Raw genomic sequence first — 17,351 nt, 5'->3', positions numbered from 1 at the left:
ACTGATTTTCCTTTGTAAAGTCTAGCCCTTAAATACCAGTGTCTTATGACAGAGTTGAGAAAAGTGAGCAGCACATAAGAATGATATAAAATGTTTAAACGATAGAGTAGAAAAGATGAAAGCATATGGAATATCTATATTTGGAATAGCTATATATGGGATTTCCCAGCATGAGTTTTTATTTTTTAATTATTTTTTAAAGATTTTATTTAGCCCTGGCTGGTGTGGCTCAGTGGATTGAATGCCAGCCTGCAAACCAAAAGGTCGCCAGTTTGATGCCCAGTCAGGGCACATGCATGGGTTGCAGACCAGGTCCCCAGCAGGGGGCACACAAGAGGCAACCACACATTGATGTTCCTCTCCCTCCCTTCCCCTTGCTCTAAAAATAAATAAATAAAATATATTTTAAAGACTTTATTTATTTATTTTTTTTGAGAGAGAGGAGAAGGGAGGGAGAAAGAAAGGGAGGAAAAATCAATTGGCTGCCTCTCATAAGCACCCCAACCAGGAACTGAACCTGCATCCCAGGCATGTGCCCTGACTGGGAATCAAACCAGTGACCCTTCCCTTTGCAGGATGAGGCCCAACCGAGTCACACTGGTCAGGGCTCCAGCATGGCTTTTTAAAAAGAAGCAGGAGAGAGATAGAGTTCAACAAAACATACTAGAGGCACTATAAATACAATATCACACCCAACTTCAATGTTATCTTCTTATTTCCCTGCTCTTGCCTTATCTTCGACTCCAGTATACATAAGGCCTTTCTCTACTCCCAGACCTTTTATTCGCCCTCCTCAACTGCCACTTTACCTGATTGTCAAAGCACATCTCTACTGAGAAATGAGCTTTGTCAGCTATAACACCTCCATTGGGAAAAATGGCATAGATCACGAGGGAAGGATCAGGGGCTAGTCTGGAGTTGAATGTCAGTGAGAGAGAGAAGGAGCCTTTCAGTCCTGAAAAAGAAGCGAGGATACACAGGGATGAGAGTGCACTCACATACCCAGGCCATCCAACTGTATGTTTGCACTTCTCTTTGGGCGAGCAGCACACCTCATGGTGCAAGCAACTTCTTGTGTTCCTGTTCTTCAATGGTTATTGTTACTGTTCTGTTCCCACACTTCTATGCAAAAGAACTGCTGCCTAGAAGTTTAAAATACTCTTCTCTCTTCCAAGAGAAGCATGAACACTCACCATTCTTTTTAGAGTTCAGGTGTTTCTGCCCCTCCATCTCCAAACTTCCTTTCCCTATTAACTAGGAAAGAGAAAAAAAATATCAACAGCATAGATGTTATAGAGATTAACCTTGAGCTTACTTCTGGAGTATCCCTGAATCTCTCTATAGGGAGAATCTCCTTTCCTAGTTGAAGCCTGACTCAATACTTCACAGAGCATCCCTGAGCCTGTCAAATGTCGGACACTGCCAGCAGTCCTGATTTCTCTTCCTCCGGTGGAAGGGCTGCCTGAGAATCAGGAGGGTTGGTGGAAGGAGACAAAAATCACCATTGCTTTGAAGCCAAATAGACAGCCTTCACAGTAGACAGTTGTCTGCAATTTCTTAAAGATCTTCAGGTTTTATTTTCTTATAGTCTTTGTAACATAAATTCAGCTAAAATCCATCCTCACAAACTTTTAAAAGAATTATCACTCCATTCAAAATTCCATGAAAGTGAGTGCAGCGCAAACTGCTTTGAGCAACTCTGACATTTGACTGTCTGGAAGAGAAACCTTTTCTAACTCTCCCTGTTCACACCCACCTGAAACTGAATTCAGTGACATTGTTCCTGAGAAGGCTGTCACCTCTGGTGCCAGTCTAGGGCTCTATGGCTGGTTCCTCAGACTATGGTCTGACACTCAGCCCTTCCACACTGAGCAACCCTCACTCCACTTTTCTCCTAGGTTTCCCCACACTTCTGTCCTGACAGCAGTGCCTGCATTATCGTTTTGACTTGCTATTCCCCACCTGCCCCTCCTTATTTTGTTCTGTCAGGATGACTGTTTTAGCTTGATGAAAGCACAGGGATGACAGAAGACACAGGGATGACTCAGCGGGGAGAAAGTCTCTCAGAGACTTTGAGAGGGTGATAAGGGAATGAGGAGACTCTGGACCATCAAACCCGAGCGTTGCTGGAGTTTAATTCTCACTATCACCGAGGTGACCAATAAAGCTGCTTACCTTTGTACATGCCTTTTAGGCTACAAGTTGTGATTTTAGTTCTCCAACAAAGCTCCTATGGATGTTAATTTTAACCCAATATCATCTACTTTAAATTACTGACTAATATAACTCAGAATAAAATTTGAATCCTATCCTCTTTTCACCTTCCCTCCGACCCACCCACCCAGTTCCCTTTCAGCCCTGGCCAGCAGCATTTTCTTGCTGATTCCTCATCTTCTTTCCCCACACAGTTTCCCTGGGATCTTGCTCCAAATCTCTTTATTCTGCATTTTCCCTATTCCTTTACACCTATTGTACATTGATCATATGTTGGATATATTGAATTCAAATAAAATATATTTTAAAAATTAGTTTCACCTATTCTTTTAACTTCTTTTAATGTGACTCCTAAAATCTTTGAAATTATCTATGTGGCTTGCAGTGTCTGTATCTGGACAGCCTATCCACCCTCTCCAGTTCACTCCCCGCCATTCTCTTTCCTCCCAACACATTTTCACCAACCCTCGTTCCCCAGTCTCACATAGTAGGAGAAGGTGATTTCCCAGTCAGGGTTTGCATCAGCTGGATCAATGTGATACTCCACCAGCACTTCCTGGGGCTGCCCACATTGCAAGATGCCACTTAACCGGTGGATTCTGAGAAAGCTGCGAGTTACGTTGTAGAAGGGTTGCAGGTACAGGTAGGCATTTTGGTAGTATTGAGGCACCTGTTCTGGATTATATACCAAATCTTCCATTTGAAATCTTCCCTAAGAAAGACAGGGGGAAAACTCTTTTAGCATGTACCCCAACCATATTAACCACATGGACTTAAATGATTTTCAAATAAATTTCTCTCAAATCTTCACTGCCTAAGAATGACATGTAGATATTTTACTAGAAGTCCAGCCAAGGATATTTGAGAAATCCATAATCGTTATGTGCAACAACATTTTAGCATGTAGGGGAATGAAAAAAGGGCTGAATTTTAGTTGTCAAGTAATGGAAAATTGTGGATGATATACTTAAAAAACATTTTATTTATTTATTTATTTATTTATTTATTTATTTATTTAAGAGAGAGGGGAAGGGAGGGAGAAAGAGAGGGAGAGAAATATTGATATGAGAGAGAAACATCAGTTGGTTGCCTCTCATACACACCCCAACCAGGGACTGAACCTGCAACCCAGGCGTGTGCTCTGACTGGGAATCGAGCTGGCAACCTGTCACTTTGCAGGACAATGCCCAACTGACTGAGCCACACCAGCCAGGGCACTGAAGATATACTTTTACAGAGTGATGTTTCCTGGGTAGATAAGCATGACTAAGGTTATAGAGCAGTTAAAGAATATATCTCAGGGACAAGAAAACTAGGTTTAAAGGATAAGAGGATTGAAAATAATTATTTCTAAGTAGAGTGATCAGGTGATGCCTAAAGAAATAATTATCCACAAGGCAAATAGCATGTGTTTGCTTAAGTAGTGTAGCTGAATAGTTGCATTAATGGCTTCAATTTTTCGTCTCTCCCTGCATCAACATCCTTTACCACATAATCTTTTAGTACCCTTTCAGTCCGCCTGTGGGCCTGCCATATGACTTGTTGGAAATAGTATGTTAGCACATGTCAGAGAAGGAGAGGCTTGGAAAAGCTCTTGCATGCCCACTTTTGCTTTGCAATTCATCGTTGCCATGAGAACACACTTGAATGGCTTGCTGGAGCATGAGACAGGTGGAGTGCCAGCCTACAACCCACCAGTCCACAAGCATGTAAGGAAGTCCACCAAGATAAGCCAAGCTGCCCGTCTGACTGTCCTGGATGCACCAAGAATACATGTTTTTGGTTGCACAATACTAAAGTTTTGTAGTTGTTTATTAAGCAGCCTTGTGTGACAGTTGATAACTGATACAAGTAGCCTTCCTTATAAGTATCCAAAGCCTAAGGTTTTCTTCTTTGCCATTTTTATGCATAATGGGGGGAGGGGTAAGAGGACAACAGGAAGAAGACAACTCTAGACCAAGATAGAATAAGTGATAAGATGAATTAGTATAAAGAGCAATTTTGATCTGAAAGGTCATTTATTTTATTGATTTTAAAAGTAAAAAGGATCTAAGAAAAAGATTTTGCCAACTGGGCTGCAGATGGTAAATGAGGGAGATGGAATTACAAATGGAGGTGGGAGGGGGAGAAAAGAAACAGAAACATCTTGAAATTTTCCTCCAGAGCTGTCTCTGCTGGTCCTCCCCTGTGCTTACCTCCAGAGAAATGCCTGTCCCATTCCAATTAACCGTGTCCAGCGTGAAGTAAGCGAGGCCATCGTGGTCAGTAATTAGGGTATGGTTGATGGTTGCATTTATGCCAAAAATCATCAGAAACACTCTATGATTCTTGAGGAGGGAGCCGTCATGGCCCCTAACTCTTATCTGAGGGGTGAAGGTCATTACAGTTAGATTTGGAGTAGGTTTGAATATGAAGTAAAGTGATGTGATAACAGAAACTCTAGAATACATTTCAGAAAAGAGTCCAGAAAGAGGTAAATGCATTCAAGGGTTGGAAACTAGGATGTCTGAGGACCTGAAAAACAAACAGCAGTAGCTTAGCCTGGAGTAGAAGTACAGTAGCCATGTTGCTCATGAAGCTTTAGGGCCTTTCATTTGCACAGGCTCTTCCTAAGGCTCTGTACAGTATTTTCCTTTCATTTTCTTAAAGAGGATCCTCTTCCACTCCCAAATTGTATAATCATTAGGCTCTAAGAAAATATGGATCTACTCTCAGTCTAGAGAAAAGATGACTAAGGCGTAAATGGATCTAAATATGTACATTATTGTATTAGCCAGATGTCTGAGACATGAAGAAAGATAAGCTGGAGAGCAGGGTAGATATTAAGTAGTAGAAAGGAGATATTAACACAGGAAATTTTTTTTAATATGTCTCTTTTTTTTTAAGATTTTATTTATTTATTTTTAGAGAGGGAAGGGAGGGAGAAAGAGAGAGAGAGAGAAACATCAATGCGTGGTTGGTTGCTGGGGGTCATGGCCTGCAACCCAGGCATGTACCCTGACTGGGAATCGAACCTGCGACACTAGGAAATTTTAAACTCTCTAAAAAGTGTGTAAGGATCTATAAATGGCTCTCTGTCCAGGAAAGTTTGATGTTAACCCTGCCTAGAGGCAGGATCACAGACTAAATGATTTCTCCAAATACCTTGCAGCTCTAAAATTCAAAGATTTGAACATTAGGACGTGAGCCCTTGGCACTAGGAAGGGCACCAAAGTAACATTAATATCCAAGGTACAGCTCATGTGGTATTAAGGGCAGCACAAGGTAGGGAGTTAAGAGTGTACATTCTGGATGCAGGCTGCCTGGTTTTTATCATAGTTTCCACTTACTAACTACAGAATCTTGGGAAAGATCACTTAACCTCTCTTGCCTCTGTCTCCTCATCTGTAAAATGGGGCCAATAATAGTGTCTACTTCACAGGATTATTGTAAAGATTAAATAAGTGAGTACCCATAGAGTACTTAGAACAATGCTGTTAGTTTTATTTTTATATGTCAACAGGAAGGAAGCAACAGTTAAGATTAGTTTTTGCCTCTGCAGAGACAAGCTTCAACATACCTTCCCGGTGAAGGGGAAATTGGGGTAATAATAATCACTGGTGTCTTCAAAGGTCATTGATCCTATTTGTGAAGAAATGTAGATATCCTGAGTGCTATTGGCCTCCACGCCTGTAGAGGGAAAACAGATGTACATTAATCTAAATGCCTGAAATCCTCATCTTTGTGTTTAATATAAAACCTCTGAAAGGATGGTGCCTCTGGACGTATAAAGCTGCATATATTTCTAGCCAAAGATCCAAACCAAGTCCTCCTCCCCAAACCTTTGGGGTGGATGGCAGATGGGAATCTGGCACTTTCCTTTGTGAACTAGGAAGTCACTCCCAAACCCAAACGAAGATAGGTCTGGAATCCTCTGAGTGGGTGTTTCCCTGCAACAGCCCCTTTCCTTTCTTTTTTCTTAATGAACCAAGCAGTACACCACTTACCGGTCCCTTCCTCCACCACAGCAGCCACAATATTGATGCTGTGGCTGTACAGATAACCAGTGAGGTTGAAGGTGGACATGTTCACAGAAGCTGAGAAGCATCCGGCTTTGTCCGTCTAGTGAGTCAGAGAGAGGGAGAAGATGAATAATGTAATCACTACTTCCATTTCCTAATGTGCTGTGGAAAGAAGTAATTTCTCTTCTTCATACTTTATTTTCTCCATCTTTAAGACAGAAAAACTCTCTTATGACACAGAGTATACACTCACACATGTAGAGTATACACCTGTACATATATAATCATGAACAAACTTGAAGCTCCAAAATAGGACAAGAGGAAAAGAACCAATTGTAGAACAGGAGAATTCTATCTCCCAGGGGTTGAAGTTCATTTCTTGATTACAAGGTAGATTCTAAAAGACTTTGTCTGTTTAGGATAAAGAAGACTGTTTTGTTCTTTGGAACTGGGATAATAATCATATGAAATGTTTTCCACTCTGGGCTTTTTACTACGTTTTTACGTTTAGGCTTACTAACTCTGTAGGACATGTGGGTAAGGTTCCTTACTCACCTGTCCAGAGAGGTTCCTGCATCTGTCAGGTAGCTGTTCTGGTTCTGCCTCTCCAAAGTGGTAAGTATATGCCTTTTGACACACTGATACCTGTACCGCCCCTACCATGGGCTTTCCATAGGTGTACCTAACCCAGAAGAGCATAAGGAGTCAGATTTGGGAAATTCCACTTGAGATCCGACCCTTATGTCCCCACACACCGCTTTTCCTTCTTTGCCCCACTCCACCTTTGGCAAGTACTCTGACAGTCCTACCCTTCTCCAGCTCTCACTCACTTCCCTGCTAACTCAAAGCCTTAGAGTATTGCCATTACACAATAAGTACCATCCAAAGGATGGAATAGCGTCTTTTTTCTTACTCCTATTTCTCCATGAGATTCAATATTCCATTCAGCCCAAAGTAGCCTGAAAATCAATAATGCTGACTGACTGAGCAGTGGGAAATAAGAGTGGAAACACAATTAGGAAATGTGTTCTTGGAGAATTCACGACCCTGGACTACATAAAATATGCCAGGTTTTAACCACCACCTCCATCTCTCCATAAGACTCCCTCAACATACTTCTCAATATAGCTTTAATCTCCATCAGCTCCAGAGCTTGTTCTTACCTACAAGAAATTTTTACCCTGAAAGATTCCTCTGCTGTTGATAACTGCTTGGGTTCCACCACTTCCACCTTGAACTTAGGCAGCACTGGAGAGAGTACCAAAAAAAATGGAAAAGGAATAAAATAACTTGACCATATAAGTAGTGAACAGTGGGGATAAAAATGGTGACCATTTAATTAATTAATCAATTAATAAAAGGGGGCTTTATCAGCTGGTTTACCACTGATTCAAAAATGACTAAATACCCCTCCCAATAGTAGATTTTACTTTACCTTTGCTGATTTTGTGACCAGACTATACCCAACACTTCAACCTCGTTATTCTCCCACCTACCATATTCTTCCACACTGAAGGTGCCAAAGGTCTTGCCCTCAGCCACTGCCACTGTGTAGGTGCCCAGCATTGCCTGTAGCGCCAGTTGGAAGGATAGCTCCACGATGCCTTGTTCGGGTACCACTTCCAGCCACTGTGCAATCCTGTTGCTATTTGGGTCCTATACCATTAAAAAAGAAATCTCATGATGTGCCTGCCTGTCTGATCCCCACTTTGCACTGCAAAGAGCACATAAAGAATTCTCGCTATGGTCTGTGCCAAGGAAGAACAGTGTCCTAGGTTATTCATAATTTTCTTCATTACTGACGAGACAAATTCACCTAGAGGGTCAGCCCCCCATTTGGAAAGAAAAGGGCACTTGTGGTTTCAAGTGATCAGACTGAGTCCTGAGGTGTTATGACCAGGTGGTATTTAGGATGTCATTTACAAAGAATGTTTTCTCTATTTTTTGGTCTCTATTAAGGAACAACACTGAAGGGATTGATTGTAAGATTCCTGAGATATAGGTAATTAACAGAAAAATGGAGGGGATGCTGTGCAGAATTCGCAATTCCGGGCCCTTTGTTTCTTAACACTCTCACAGGCATTCATGTCATATTCAACAGTTGAGGGTCTACGACAAGAGCTTATTACTGAAAACTAACAGGAGCACAGAACCAGGTGAACTGGCATGGCACAGAGAAGTTACAGGAATTAGAGTGGGAGGGTTAGTCGCAGCAGAGGTGGGTGACTTTCCTTACAGGGGTTTGGGGCTGAGAGGGTGGGGCCGGCAGAGGAAAGAGAGTAGACACAATGTGGGTGGAACTGTGGGCACTCAGTGCTGGGCAGAGTCTCAGGCTCTGGGCCAAGATCTCAGAGTTCTTCCTGCTTTCCTAGTTTAGCACCAAACCTTCATTCCTCTTTCTCCACAACTGGCAGGAAAAAAAAAAAAGAAAGAAATTTCTACTTACTTGCAGTTCCACCACAGAATACTGAAAAAGAAAACCAGATAATGTACCATTAAACCAGGGTAAGCAATAAGGATATAGGCCTGTTGAAAGCAAGAAGTTCACAAAGGCCTCTTTCTTTCTCATTGCCCACTCCTTCCTTCCTTTCTTTTTTTTTAGTTTTTAAAATTTATTTTTATTTTTTAATTTTAATTGTTATTCAAGTACAGTTTTCTGCCCTTTACTCCCATCCCAGCCCACCCCCCCAGCCCTCCCCACCTCCCTCGCATTCCCACTCCCCCTAGGTTTTGTCCCTGTGTCCTTTATCCTTGTTCCTGCAAACCCTTCCCCTGTTCCTCTGAAATTCCCTCCCCCTCTGATCACTGTCAGCCTGTTCTCTATTTCAGTATCTGGTTATATTTTGCTTGTTTGTTTGTTTTGTTGTTTAGGTTCCTGTTAAAGGTGAGATCAACGGCTCCTTTGTGCTCTGATAGGGGTCACAATGGGGTAAAGGCTTATTGAGTGGGGGAAGAGAGAGAAAAGTTTTCCTCAAATGGGTTGCCAGACTCCAAAGTATTTGAAGAAACAGAACTTCAGACACTTCAGCATACCTTGGTGCTCTGTGACAGCTCTTCCAGAAAGTTGGGGCGACAGAGGGTTCACCTTGTTTAAACCTCTTCTCGAAGCCAGTTATTTCCCAGCCCCTCCTCTGCTATTTGAATGCCATGGTGGGAACCTTATTTTTAAGCACTGCAAACCAATATCTAAAAAATTTTGTTTAAAAGAGTTCCAGCCTGGCTGGTGTGGCTCAGTGGATTGAGTGCCGGCCTGCAATCCAAAAGATCACTGGTTTGGTTCCCAGTCAGGGCACATGCCTGGGTTGTGGGCCAGCTCCCCAGCTGTGGGCATGCGAGAGGCAACCAATTGATGTATCTCTCACACATCGATGTTTCTCTCTTTCTCTTTCTCCCTTCCTTCCCCTCTCTCTAAAACTAAATAAATAAAATCTTTGAAATAAATAAAGAAAAGAGTTCTAACAAAAGGATCATGTATAGTTTCCTTAAGAAAATGGATGCTAAAACCATTAAGTTGGTGGGGAACTAGTCATTGTGCTAGGTGTGGGTATCACTCAAAATAACTTGCCAGTTTCAGAGGAAAAGATATAACTTTGCATCAGAGAAGTTAAGCTGCCTTAACCTGTAATCAAACTCATCCTTCCTCATAGTGGGAAACCGGACATTCTGTGCTTCTTTCCTAAAGAGATACATTTGAGGTTCACAGCGTGACCTAATAAGTATTTTTGCCAAAAATGTTTAGCTTAAATCTAGTTAAGACCTTACACCTACTTCAAGAAGATAGAGGAATAAATTGGATTACACAATAAGGAAATAATCAGACAAATTAAGACTGTCAAATATTCTGTAAGACAAGTAAGCTTCCTTATTAGTAGTCCCCATCCTCTTTGGCACCAGGGACCGGTTTTATGGAAGACAATTTTTCTTGGACGGGGGTGGGAGGGATGGTTTTGGGATGATTCAAGTGCATTACATTCAAGCTCACCTCCTGCTGTGCGGCCCAGCTCCTTAAACCGTTAATGGACTGGGGACCCCTGCTTAAAGTCAGTGTCATATTTCAGAATGAGGACATTTTAAAAGCCATCTAGCCTGATCGCTCAGGAAAAAAAGTCAACATAATAAAAATATAAAGGGGATTATTTTATATTAAGAAAAATTTTAAACATAATTAATTATAAAGCATAGATTTATTTTTTGGTCTCCTAGTTTGAAAATTTGGAGAAAACTGATTTAGGACTGCATAGTAAATGGTATTAAATAATTATTATTAATTTTCTGAAGTGTCATAATAATATTATGATTATTTAAGACATTCTTTTTAGAAGACATATGCTGAAGTGTTTAGAAGTAACATGTTATGATGTCTACAACTTACTTTTAAATGAGCAAAAAGTAATAAATTAAAACAAATGTAGCAAAATGATAACAAATGTTGAATCTTGGTGTTATGTTTGAAAATTCTAATAATTAAAAGTTAAAAACAAAAATGACTGCTCAAGATAATTTTCCTATGAGAAAATTACTTCTTACTGTGTTGTCTCTGTACATGTAGGATGTTTTGATTTTTTAAAATTATAATCGTTAAATTTTACAAAATCATGGCCATGGAAATAGATAATTGCAATGTCTTGGATGTGACTATAATTAAATGTCTGATTAGAGACTGTACATTTATTGGATTCAGTGCTTTCCAGCTAGTATTACATACTCATAAAAGGACTTGCAACTCCATGAGGCTGAAAGCTGGAATTTAGATATGGGGTCTTACAGAGAGTACAGTTTGGGTCTCACTGGGAAGGGAGATGGAATGGACTCTAGTGGGCGCTTTCCTTTGATTCTTAGGCCACAAACCATGTGACGCCGACCAGGGAAGAAGCAGAGCATCACTACACACAAACATCAGCCATGATACCAGGGGTAATGACGATTCCTTAGGAAAGCCAAAAAATGAGAGATAAAGATTGTAGGAATGGAAACATTTTCTGTTTTTCCCTTCTAGGTTCTTTGGCTAGTCTAATAAGTAAATTGACCTAAGACAGGTTGACAGGAAAAAAATTAATTATGTACATAGGAGCACCACAAAAACAAGACTCAAAAGGAGTAAGGCAATTGAGATTTATATGCTATCTGGGGCTAAGGAATGGCGCAGGGGTCTGGGGCTCCAAAGGGGAGGAGGCCAATTCACAGGAAGGTAAGAAGAGCAGATGTTCGGTAATCAGATGTTTGCCCTGCCACGCAAGTAGGTCTTTCAGATTAAGAAAAGAAAAGTTATTTCTGATAACAGCTTTTTCTGGCACAAGCTGTCTACCTAAATTCTTTTAGCCAGTTAAGGGAGTAGTAAAAGTTTTTCTTGAGTCTGCAGAGTCTTAACTGCATTCAGTTCAAAATAATCTACAATGCAAAGCTGCACATTTTGGGGTGGGCTATTCCCCAAGAAAGGACAGGACTTCCACAAACCAGAGCTATATAGATGATAAGAAGGCAAATATTGCCCTGGCTGGTGAGGCTCAGTGGATTGAACACCAGCTTGCGCACCAAGGGGTCACTGGTTCAATTCTCAGTCAGGGCACATGCCTGGGTTGCGGGCCGAGGGCCCTTGAGGGGCAACCACAATTGATGTTTCTCTCCTTCTCTTTCTTCTTCCCTTCCCCTCTGTCTAAAGTAAGTAAATAAAATCTTAAAAAAAAAAAAAAAGAAGAAGAAGAAGAAGAAGCCAAATGTCACTGAGGTTATTATGGAATTCTATAATTTCCCAAAAAAGAACACTTCCTCAGATAACAAAGTATTTTTCTTACATAAGGACCCAAGAAGCAGGATGATGCCAGTTACCCAGAAGTAGGCTCTGAAAGGAAACAAATGTTCAACTAGGAAGATAGTATTTCCAGCTGGAAGCTGCCTGAAGTTTCTGGATGAAAGGGTGTAACAACCAAGCTAGACAGGGCCAGTTAATCTCGAGTATACTTTAGTTGCTCAAGGATAACACACTGTGCTCTGCATACCCATAATTTTTGTCTCTCAGTTTCTTAGTGAAATTCCTTTTGTTAATTTCAGTGTTCCAAATTTTCAATGTTTCAAACCGGAACTTGGGGCTGGAGGGCTGGCTGAGGAAATGGAGTGGAGAAGAAGGAGCAATTTCCATCAGAAACAGAGCATAACAATGGAAATCAGAACACAGGTGAGTAATACAGCATCAAGTGGGCAGAGGAAAGATAAGGTAATGGGTCATTAATGAGATCGACCTCAAAGGCGCAGCAGAGTCTGAGAGTCATCTCAGTGTTGGCTCAAGTGTTGGCTGTGGCCACACTTTCACCTTAGCATTTCCTCTTTTTAGCTCTGGGATCAACAGTCTGTTAAATAATTATTATGCCATATTATACTAAACTTTTGATAAAGAAAGGATACAGATGACAGGAAGGAGAAACTAAAAAGAATTCCAAACTGGGAAAGAAAGCAGTGGTGGAGGAGGCCACTGATCAATAAGCCCATAGCCTCTCTGTATGTGGGGAAAAGAAACAGAAGCTCTGAGAACACGGAGACAGAAATAAAAACAATGCCTTCCCCATAATGGTCTTTAAAAGATTCTCTTGAGAGCCCTGGCTGGCGTAGCTCAGTGGATTGAGCGCAGGCTGTGAACCAAAGTGTCGCAGGTTTGATTTCCAGTCAGGGTACATGCCTGGGTAACATGCCATGGTTACATGCCATGGCCCCCAGCAACCGCACATTGATGTCTCTCTCTCTCTTTCTCTCTCTTTCTCCCTCCATTCCCTCTCTAAAAATAAAAAAAAATTCTCTTGAATAGATGGGCCGTGGCTGAAGGAGAAAGAAGGCAGCAGGAGTGTGTGAGAGCTAGGTATTTCATACACGTGCAGAAATGACGTGAGCCCTGAATGGAGATCAGCCCTCTCTCTCATAAGGCTTATAATTCTAGGGATGGAGTAGTTCAAGGAAAATTTAAGTATTCATCCAATGTTACCACATTTTTACTTCTGGTACTTTTAAAATGTTGTCTTAAGAGAACTGTCTACTTTATAAATTGGTTGGTATTTTTCAATGTTGCCTTAAGAGAACTGTCTATTTTATAAATTACCTTGCCTCATAGTAAAAAAAAAAAGAAGATGAGGAGGGTGGATATTCCTTCTCTTCCTTTGGTTAAACTCACTCATGAACTGCTTCTTAGTATTTGAACAGCCAAGTGTCTGCATCATTCCTGGAAAGTCTCAAAATTTTCAGAAACTCTTTTATAACAACAGGGAGGGTAACCATCTCTCAAGAATGCTGACCTCACTGTCATTCTCAGCTGTCGGACCCGAGACTAGACCTATCTGCTTGTTTACAGGCAGGCAGGGGCTGTGAGGACTTAGACTTGTATCTCAATTCCCCACCTGCATTCTGCACCTCAGAGGGCCTCACCTCCTCACACCCTTGGAAAGAATGTCTCCTTTCCCCTGATCTCTCTGAGTCTGCCCTGCTCCTTTCTCCTTCTGTCTTCCCAAGTAAATTCTCACCTTGTCATTCATTGGAACAAAGTTGCTGTTCAGGGTGACAATTCGGAAGTGCACTAGAAGGAAACAGGCTTCATTAGCAAAAGGGATATTTCCTTTCTCAGAACCTTTCTTTCTTCCACCCTTCTACTGCCTCACACACACTTCTGAGTCAGCAAAACCTCATCAGGTTCTACTTAAAAAATAATAATAATAATAACAACACCTAGTCACAAGAAAGATAAAGCCCTCAAGCGATTTCTATTCACGGCTGTTGACTCTGAAACCTCAGAATGAACCGCCCCTCTAAGTAGGAAGGAACAAACAACAGGAGCTCCAGCCAAATGTGTGTTTGCATACATCATATCCAAGCAGCTTGCTGGAGGACCAAGCAACCCAGTGACACTTGCCAAACTTCATTCCAGAAGAAACGTGTACTTATGTGTTAGAAACATGCACACAGTAGCAACTCCACCCATTAGTCTTTGGCTTGTGGAACGTGGCATCCACTCACCATGTCTTCCCCCCAGCTCTTCCTCTCTTCTGCATTCATTGTTCCATAGGCTGACCACCAACCACAAAGCCCCTGCTTGCAAATACCTGTCACTCTTTCCCCGTCTTTTGTCTAATCCCGTAAGTGTGCCTCTTACCTCGCTGCCCTGGGTTGTAGATAGGTTTGTCAGTTTGTACAAAGATGCCATTCCTCTGCCTCTGAATTAGAACCGATTTTTTTTCCTCAAAGCTGACGTTATTTCCAGTTCCCGACACCTGAATTGTAGCCACTTCTTCTGTGCCACCTGCAGGTGGTGGTACCTGGCCAAGAGAAAGTGCTCTGGGGAGGAGCAGGAGACCGGGGAACAGGGTCTACTGGTCTCAACCCCAGAGTGGGAGGGCGGAAGGAAAGAACTGAGTTATACAAGTTGCCAGGAAGATGGCAAACAATAATCAGGAGGTAAGGTCAGGAACTAAAAGAAGAAACTTAAGGTCAGGGAAATTATGGATGAGTTATGGCCAGGAATTGAAGAGAGGCTTGGGGGAGATAAGTCTAAGTAAGTAAGTAAAATGTGAAAGGCAAAAGTAAGATGACAGAAAGCATAATTAAAATTAGATCATGGTGAGTATCTAGGGAGGGGACTAGAAAAGTAAGGAATTAGAGATGGGGTTAAGTCTTTGCTTACCAAAAAAGACATGCAATGTAAGTGCCTCTTCCTCAACCCATGGTGTTCTAGCAACTTCTGGGTCTTGTCCTTGGTCTCCAGAGTAATAGTGAATTTTACATCATAGTACCCAGGGCTCAAATCCAAACAAACCTTCTGAGTAGAGGGAAAATTCAACTGGGCTGGCAATGTCACCAGGTAGTTCCTAGTAATGGAGGAAAAGGACTTCAGGGCAGTCATGATTCTTCCATTCAATGGAGAATTAAGCCCTCTCATAAACACTTAGCATGTCACAGTGATTTAAACAGTCTGCATCCCTGCCTTTATGAACATTATTTTCTATGAGGAAGAACAAGACAAGTAACAAATAACTCAGTGCACAGCCTTAAACCTCCCACAACCGGGAAACCATCAATAAGAACCTATGTCTAGGGTACTAAGGAGGAAATTAGTCCTATTACAGAGAACAGAGTACAGGGAGTCTGCTATATTTTAATATTATCTTTTTTTAAAAGCTTCCTCTTGGGCCTCAACTTTTCTTTCTTGGGTAAAGGAGAAATGCAACCAAAGAACAGAAAAGATGAGAAAGAAATTAAAATAAACCAAAGGTTATTCCGTCTCCCCTAGATTTACATTTGAGAAAGGTAGACAGATATCAAACACTTACGGAAGGAGTTTTTCTGCAATAGCTGGGGATAGAGCCAATATTCCTAGAAGGAGCTGAGCCCACATCTTTGTGGGTAACACAGACTCCTAAGAATCAGATCTGCTCCCTGCTGGAGCATATATATTAAGTCCCAAGACAGGGTGTGGAGCTACCACTGAAGCTCCCGCCAATCACCTACAAGGGGCCTCAGGCTAGGGTGGTGGACAAGGGTACAGCTATGGTTCACCTCCTTAAATTATCTTCTCCCGGAAACATTCATACTGGCTCAGCCAGTCCAGAATACCTATTTCGGGGAAAACCCAGGACTCAGTATTCAGTGGTGCCATTCACAGAACAAATTTTTGGACTCCACCCTTTTTTTCTGGTTTCATTCCAAATTCTCTTACCCATTTGATCATTTCACCTCTTTTTATTATTCTATTAAGACATAGTTGGGATCACAGGTATGGGAGCAGTATCGATAGAAAAACAGAGTACTTCTGTCTAATTGGGAATTTTTTAATTAACACTACTCAGTGCTGTGACTGTGGAAGTAGGGACATGTCACTCCTTGAGAACCAAAATGGACAACCTCTCTGAAGGTAATTTCACAATGCACATCAAAAGCTTTTCAGATTTCCCTGTCCGTTGACTCAGCAACTGCTATGGAAATGTTTCTGAAAGGAGAAAGAGAGCATGCACATATGCACACTGAGTTTTTTTTAACTTTTTGTCTATTGTTGTTCAAGTACAGTTTTCTGCCTCCCCCCCTCCCCACCACACTGAGTTTCTTTGTAGTGCTGGTTATAATGGCAAGACTTGAAAGCCCCCTAGAATATAAATTAGTGAGAATACTTTCTTGACCAACGACCAACCCAAATAAAACCAACATAAACAAAAAAGCGTTTTTGGCAATTGGGGTGGATAGGATATGAAGAAACAAAGGAAGGAAACTGAGAAATTCCAAAGACTCTATGGCCCGAAATCAGAGACTTGATGCTGCCAAAAAGAAGCTAGGAAAACTCCTTGACAAGCGGAATGGGGAAAGGGAGACACGTAGTTAAAGGGCCGCGCAATTGTAAATTGTCAGATAATAAAACCACAAGATCTTATCTTCCGTAACCACGAACACTCAGGAGCAAGTGGTTCATACACTCCAGACCTTGCCAGAAGAGGACCCATCTTGCCTGGGCAGGTCTGCCTAGGGCCAGCCTGCAGCGTGTGGCTTCAGCAGAAGAGATTTCACAATACGAGTTCAGGAAATTTTGGCAGACATTTATTACAGCTGGGCAACAGTGAAACAAAGAAGAAATTAGGATAGAACAAGCAATAGGAGAGAGGCTAGGCAGGGCTACTTTGGCTCTCTAGAAATATTCTGAGAAAGTAGTGAGACAAGGTGGGGCTGCTGTCAGCTCACAGGAGAGTTAGAGAGAAGTGGGATTTGGGGACAGGTTCAGGGGCTTAGCTCAGGACGAGCTGCCACTGCTCATTGCTGTCCTAGTTGCAAGTGTTGTAACAGGGTGCAGCCAAGGCGGGACCCCCAAATGGGGATTTGTAATAGGGTCCAGAACTCAGGATGTCCAGGAAATATTATGGAAAAAATATATATATGATGTCCTCACCCCCACCAGTCTGAGGGGACACTGGGGGATGGGACACATGGAGCAGGGACATTGAGAGCTGTTTTGCATAGCAACAGTTTTGCAGCTAACCTCTGGCATGGTCATTTAACATATCTATAACCTTTAACTGGTTTCATACATATGTTAAATAGCTGTGGCAATGCTTTGAGCATCGGGAATGGGAGTGACTTCAACTCAGGTCGTACCTGGGAAGCAACTCCCCCCCCGTTACA

The 17,351-nt window shown here is 41.8% G+C and overlaps 1 protein-coding gene across 2 annotated transcripts in view; it reads right to left on the bottom strand.

The window, feature by feature from the left end:
• The window catches only part of A2ML1 (alpha-2-macroglobulin like 1), a 34,840-nt gene extending 19,253 nt beyond the window's left edge, over positions 1–15,587 (bottom strand). For both annotated transcript variants that reach the window (XM_045839701.1, XM_045839700.1), the window contains exons 1-14: positions 15,518–15,587; positions 14,872–15,055; positions 14,344–14,506; positions 13,718–13,770; positions 8,662–8,682; positions 7,712–7,871; positions 7,379–7,463; positions 6,771–6,897; positions 6,201–6,315; positions 5,774–5,883; positions 4,410–4,577; positions 2,699–2,926; positions 1,194–1,254; positions 810–955 (exon numbers count right to left, since the gene is read on the bottom strand). In XM_045839701.1, the coding sequence (XP_045695657.1) occupies positions 810–955; positions 1,194–1,254; positions 2,699–2,926; positions 4,410–4,577; positions 5,774–5,883; positions 6,201–6,315; positions 6,771–6,897; positions 7,379–7,463; positions 7,712–7,871; positions 8,662–8,682; positions 13,718–13,770; positions 14,344–14,506; positions 14,872–15,055; positions 15,518–15,582 (1,686 nt within the window). In that variant the 5' untranslated portion in view covers positions 15,583–15,587. The remainder of the gene's footprint in view (positions 1–809; positions 956–1,193; positions 1,255–2,698; positions 2,927–4,409; positions 4,578–5,773; positions 5,884–6,200; positions 6,316–6,770; positions 6,898–7,378; positions 7,464–7,711; positions 7,872–8,661; positions 8,683–13,717; positions 13,771–14,343; positions 14,507–14,871; positions 15,056–15,517) is intronic.
• Positions 15,588–17,351: the final 1,764 nt, after the last annotated feature.

Source organism: Phyllostomus hastatus, unplaced genomic scaffold, assembly GCF_019186645.2.
Source record: "Phyllostomus hastatus isolate PE091 unplaced genomic scaffold, TTU_PhHast_1.1 phas_contig_308, whole genome shotgun sequence".
Taxonomy (NCBI): Eukaryota; Metazoa; Chordata; class Mammalia; order Chiroptera; family Phyllostomidae; genus Phyllostomus; species Phyllostomus hastatus.
The sequence above is the reverse complement of the archived record's forward strand: the minus strand, read 5'-3'. Positions and strand labels throughout refer to the sequence as shown.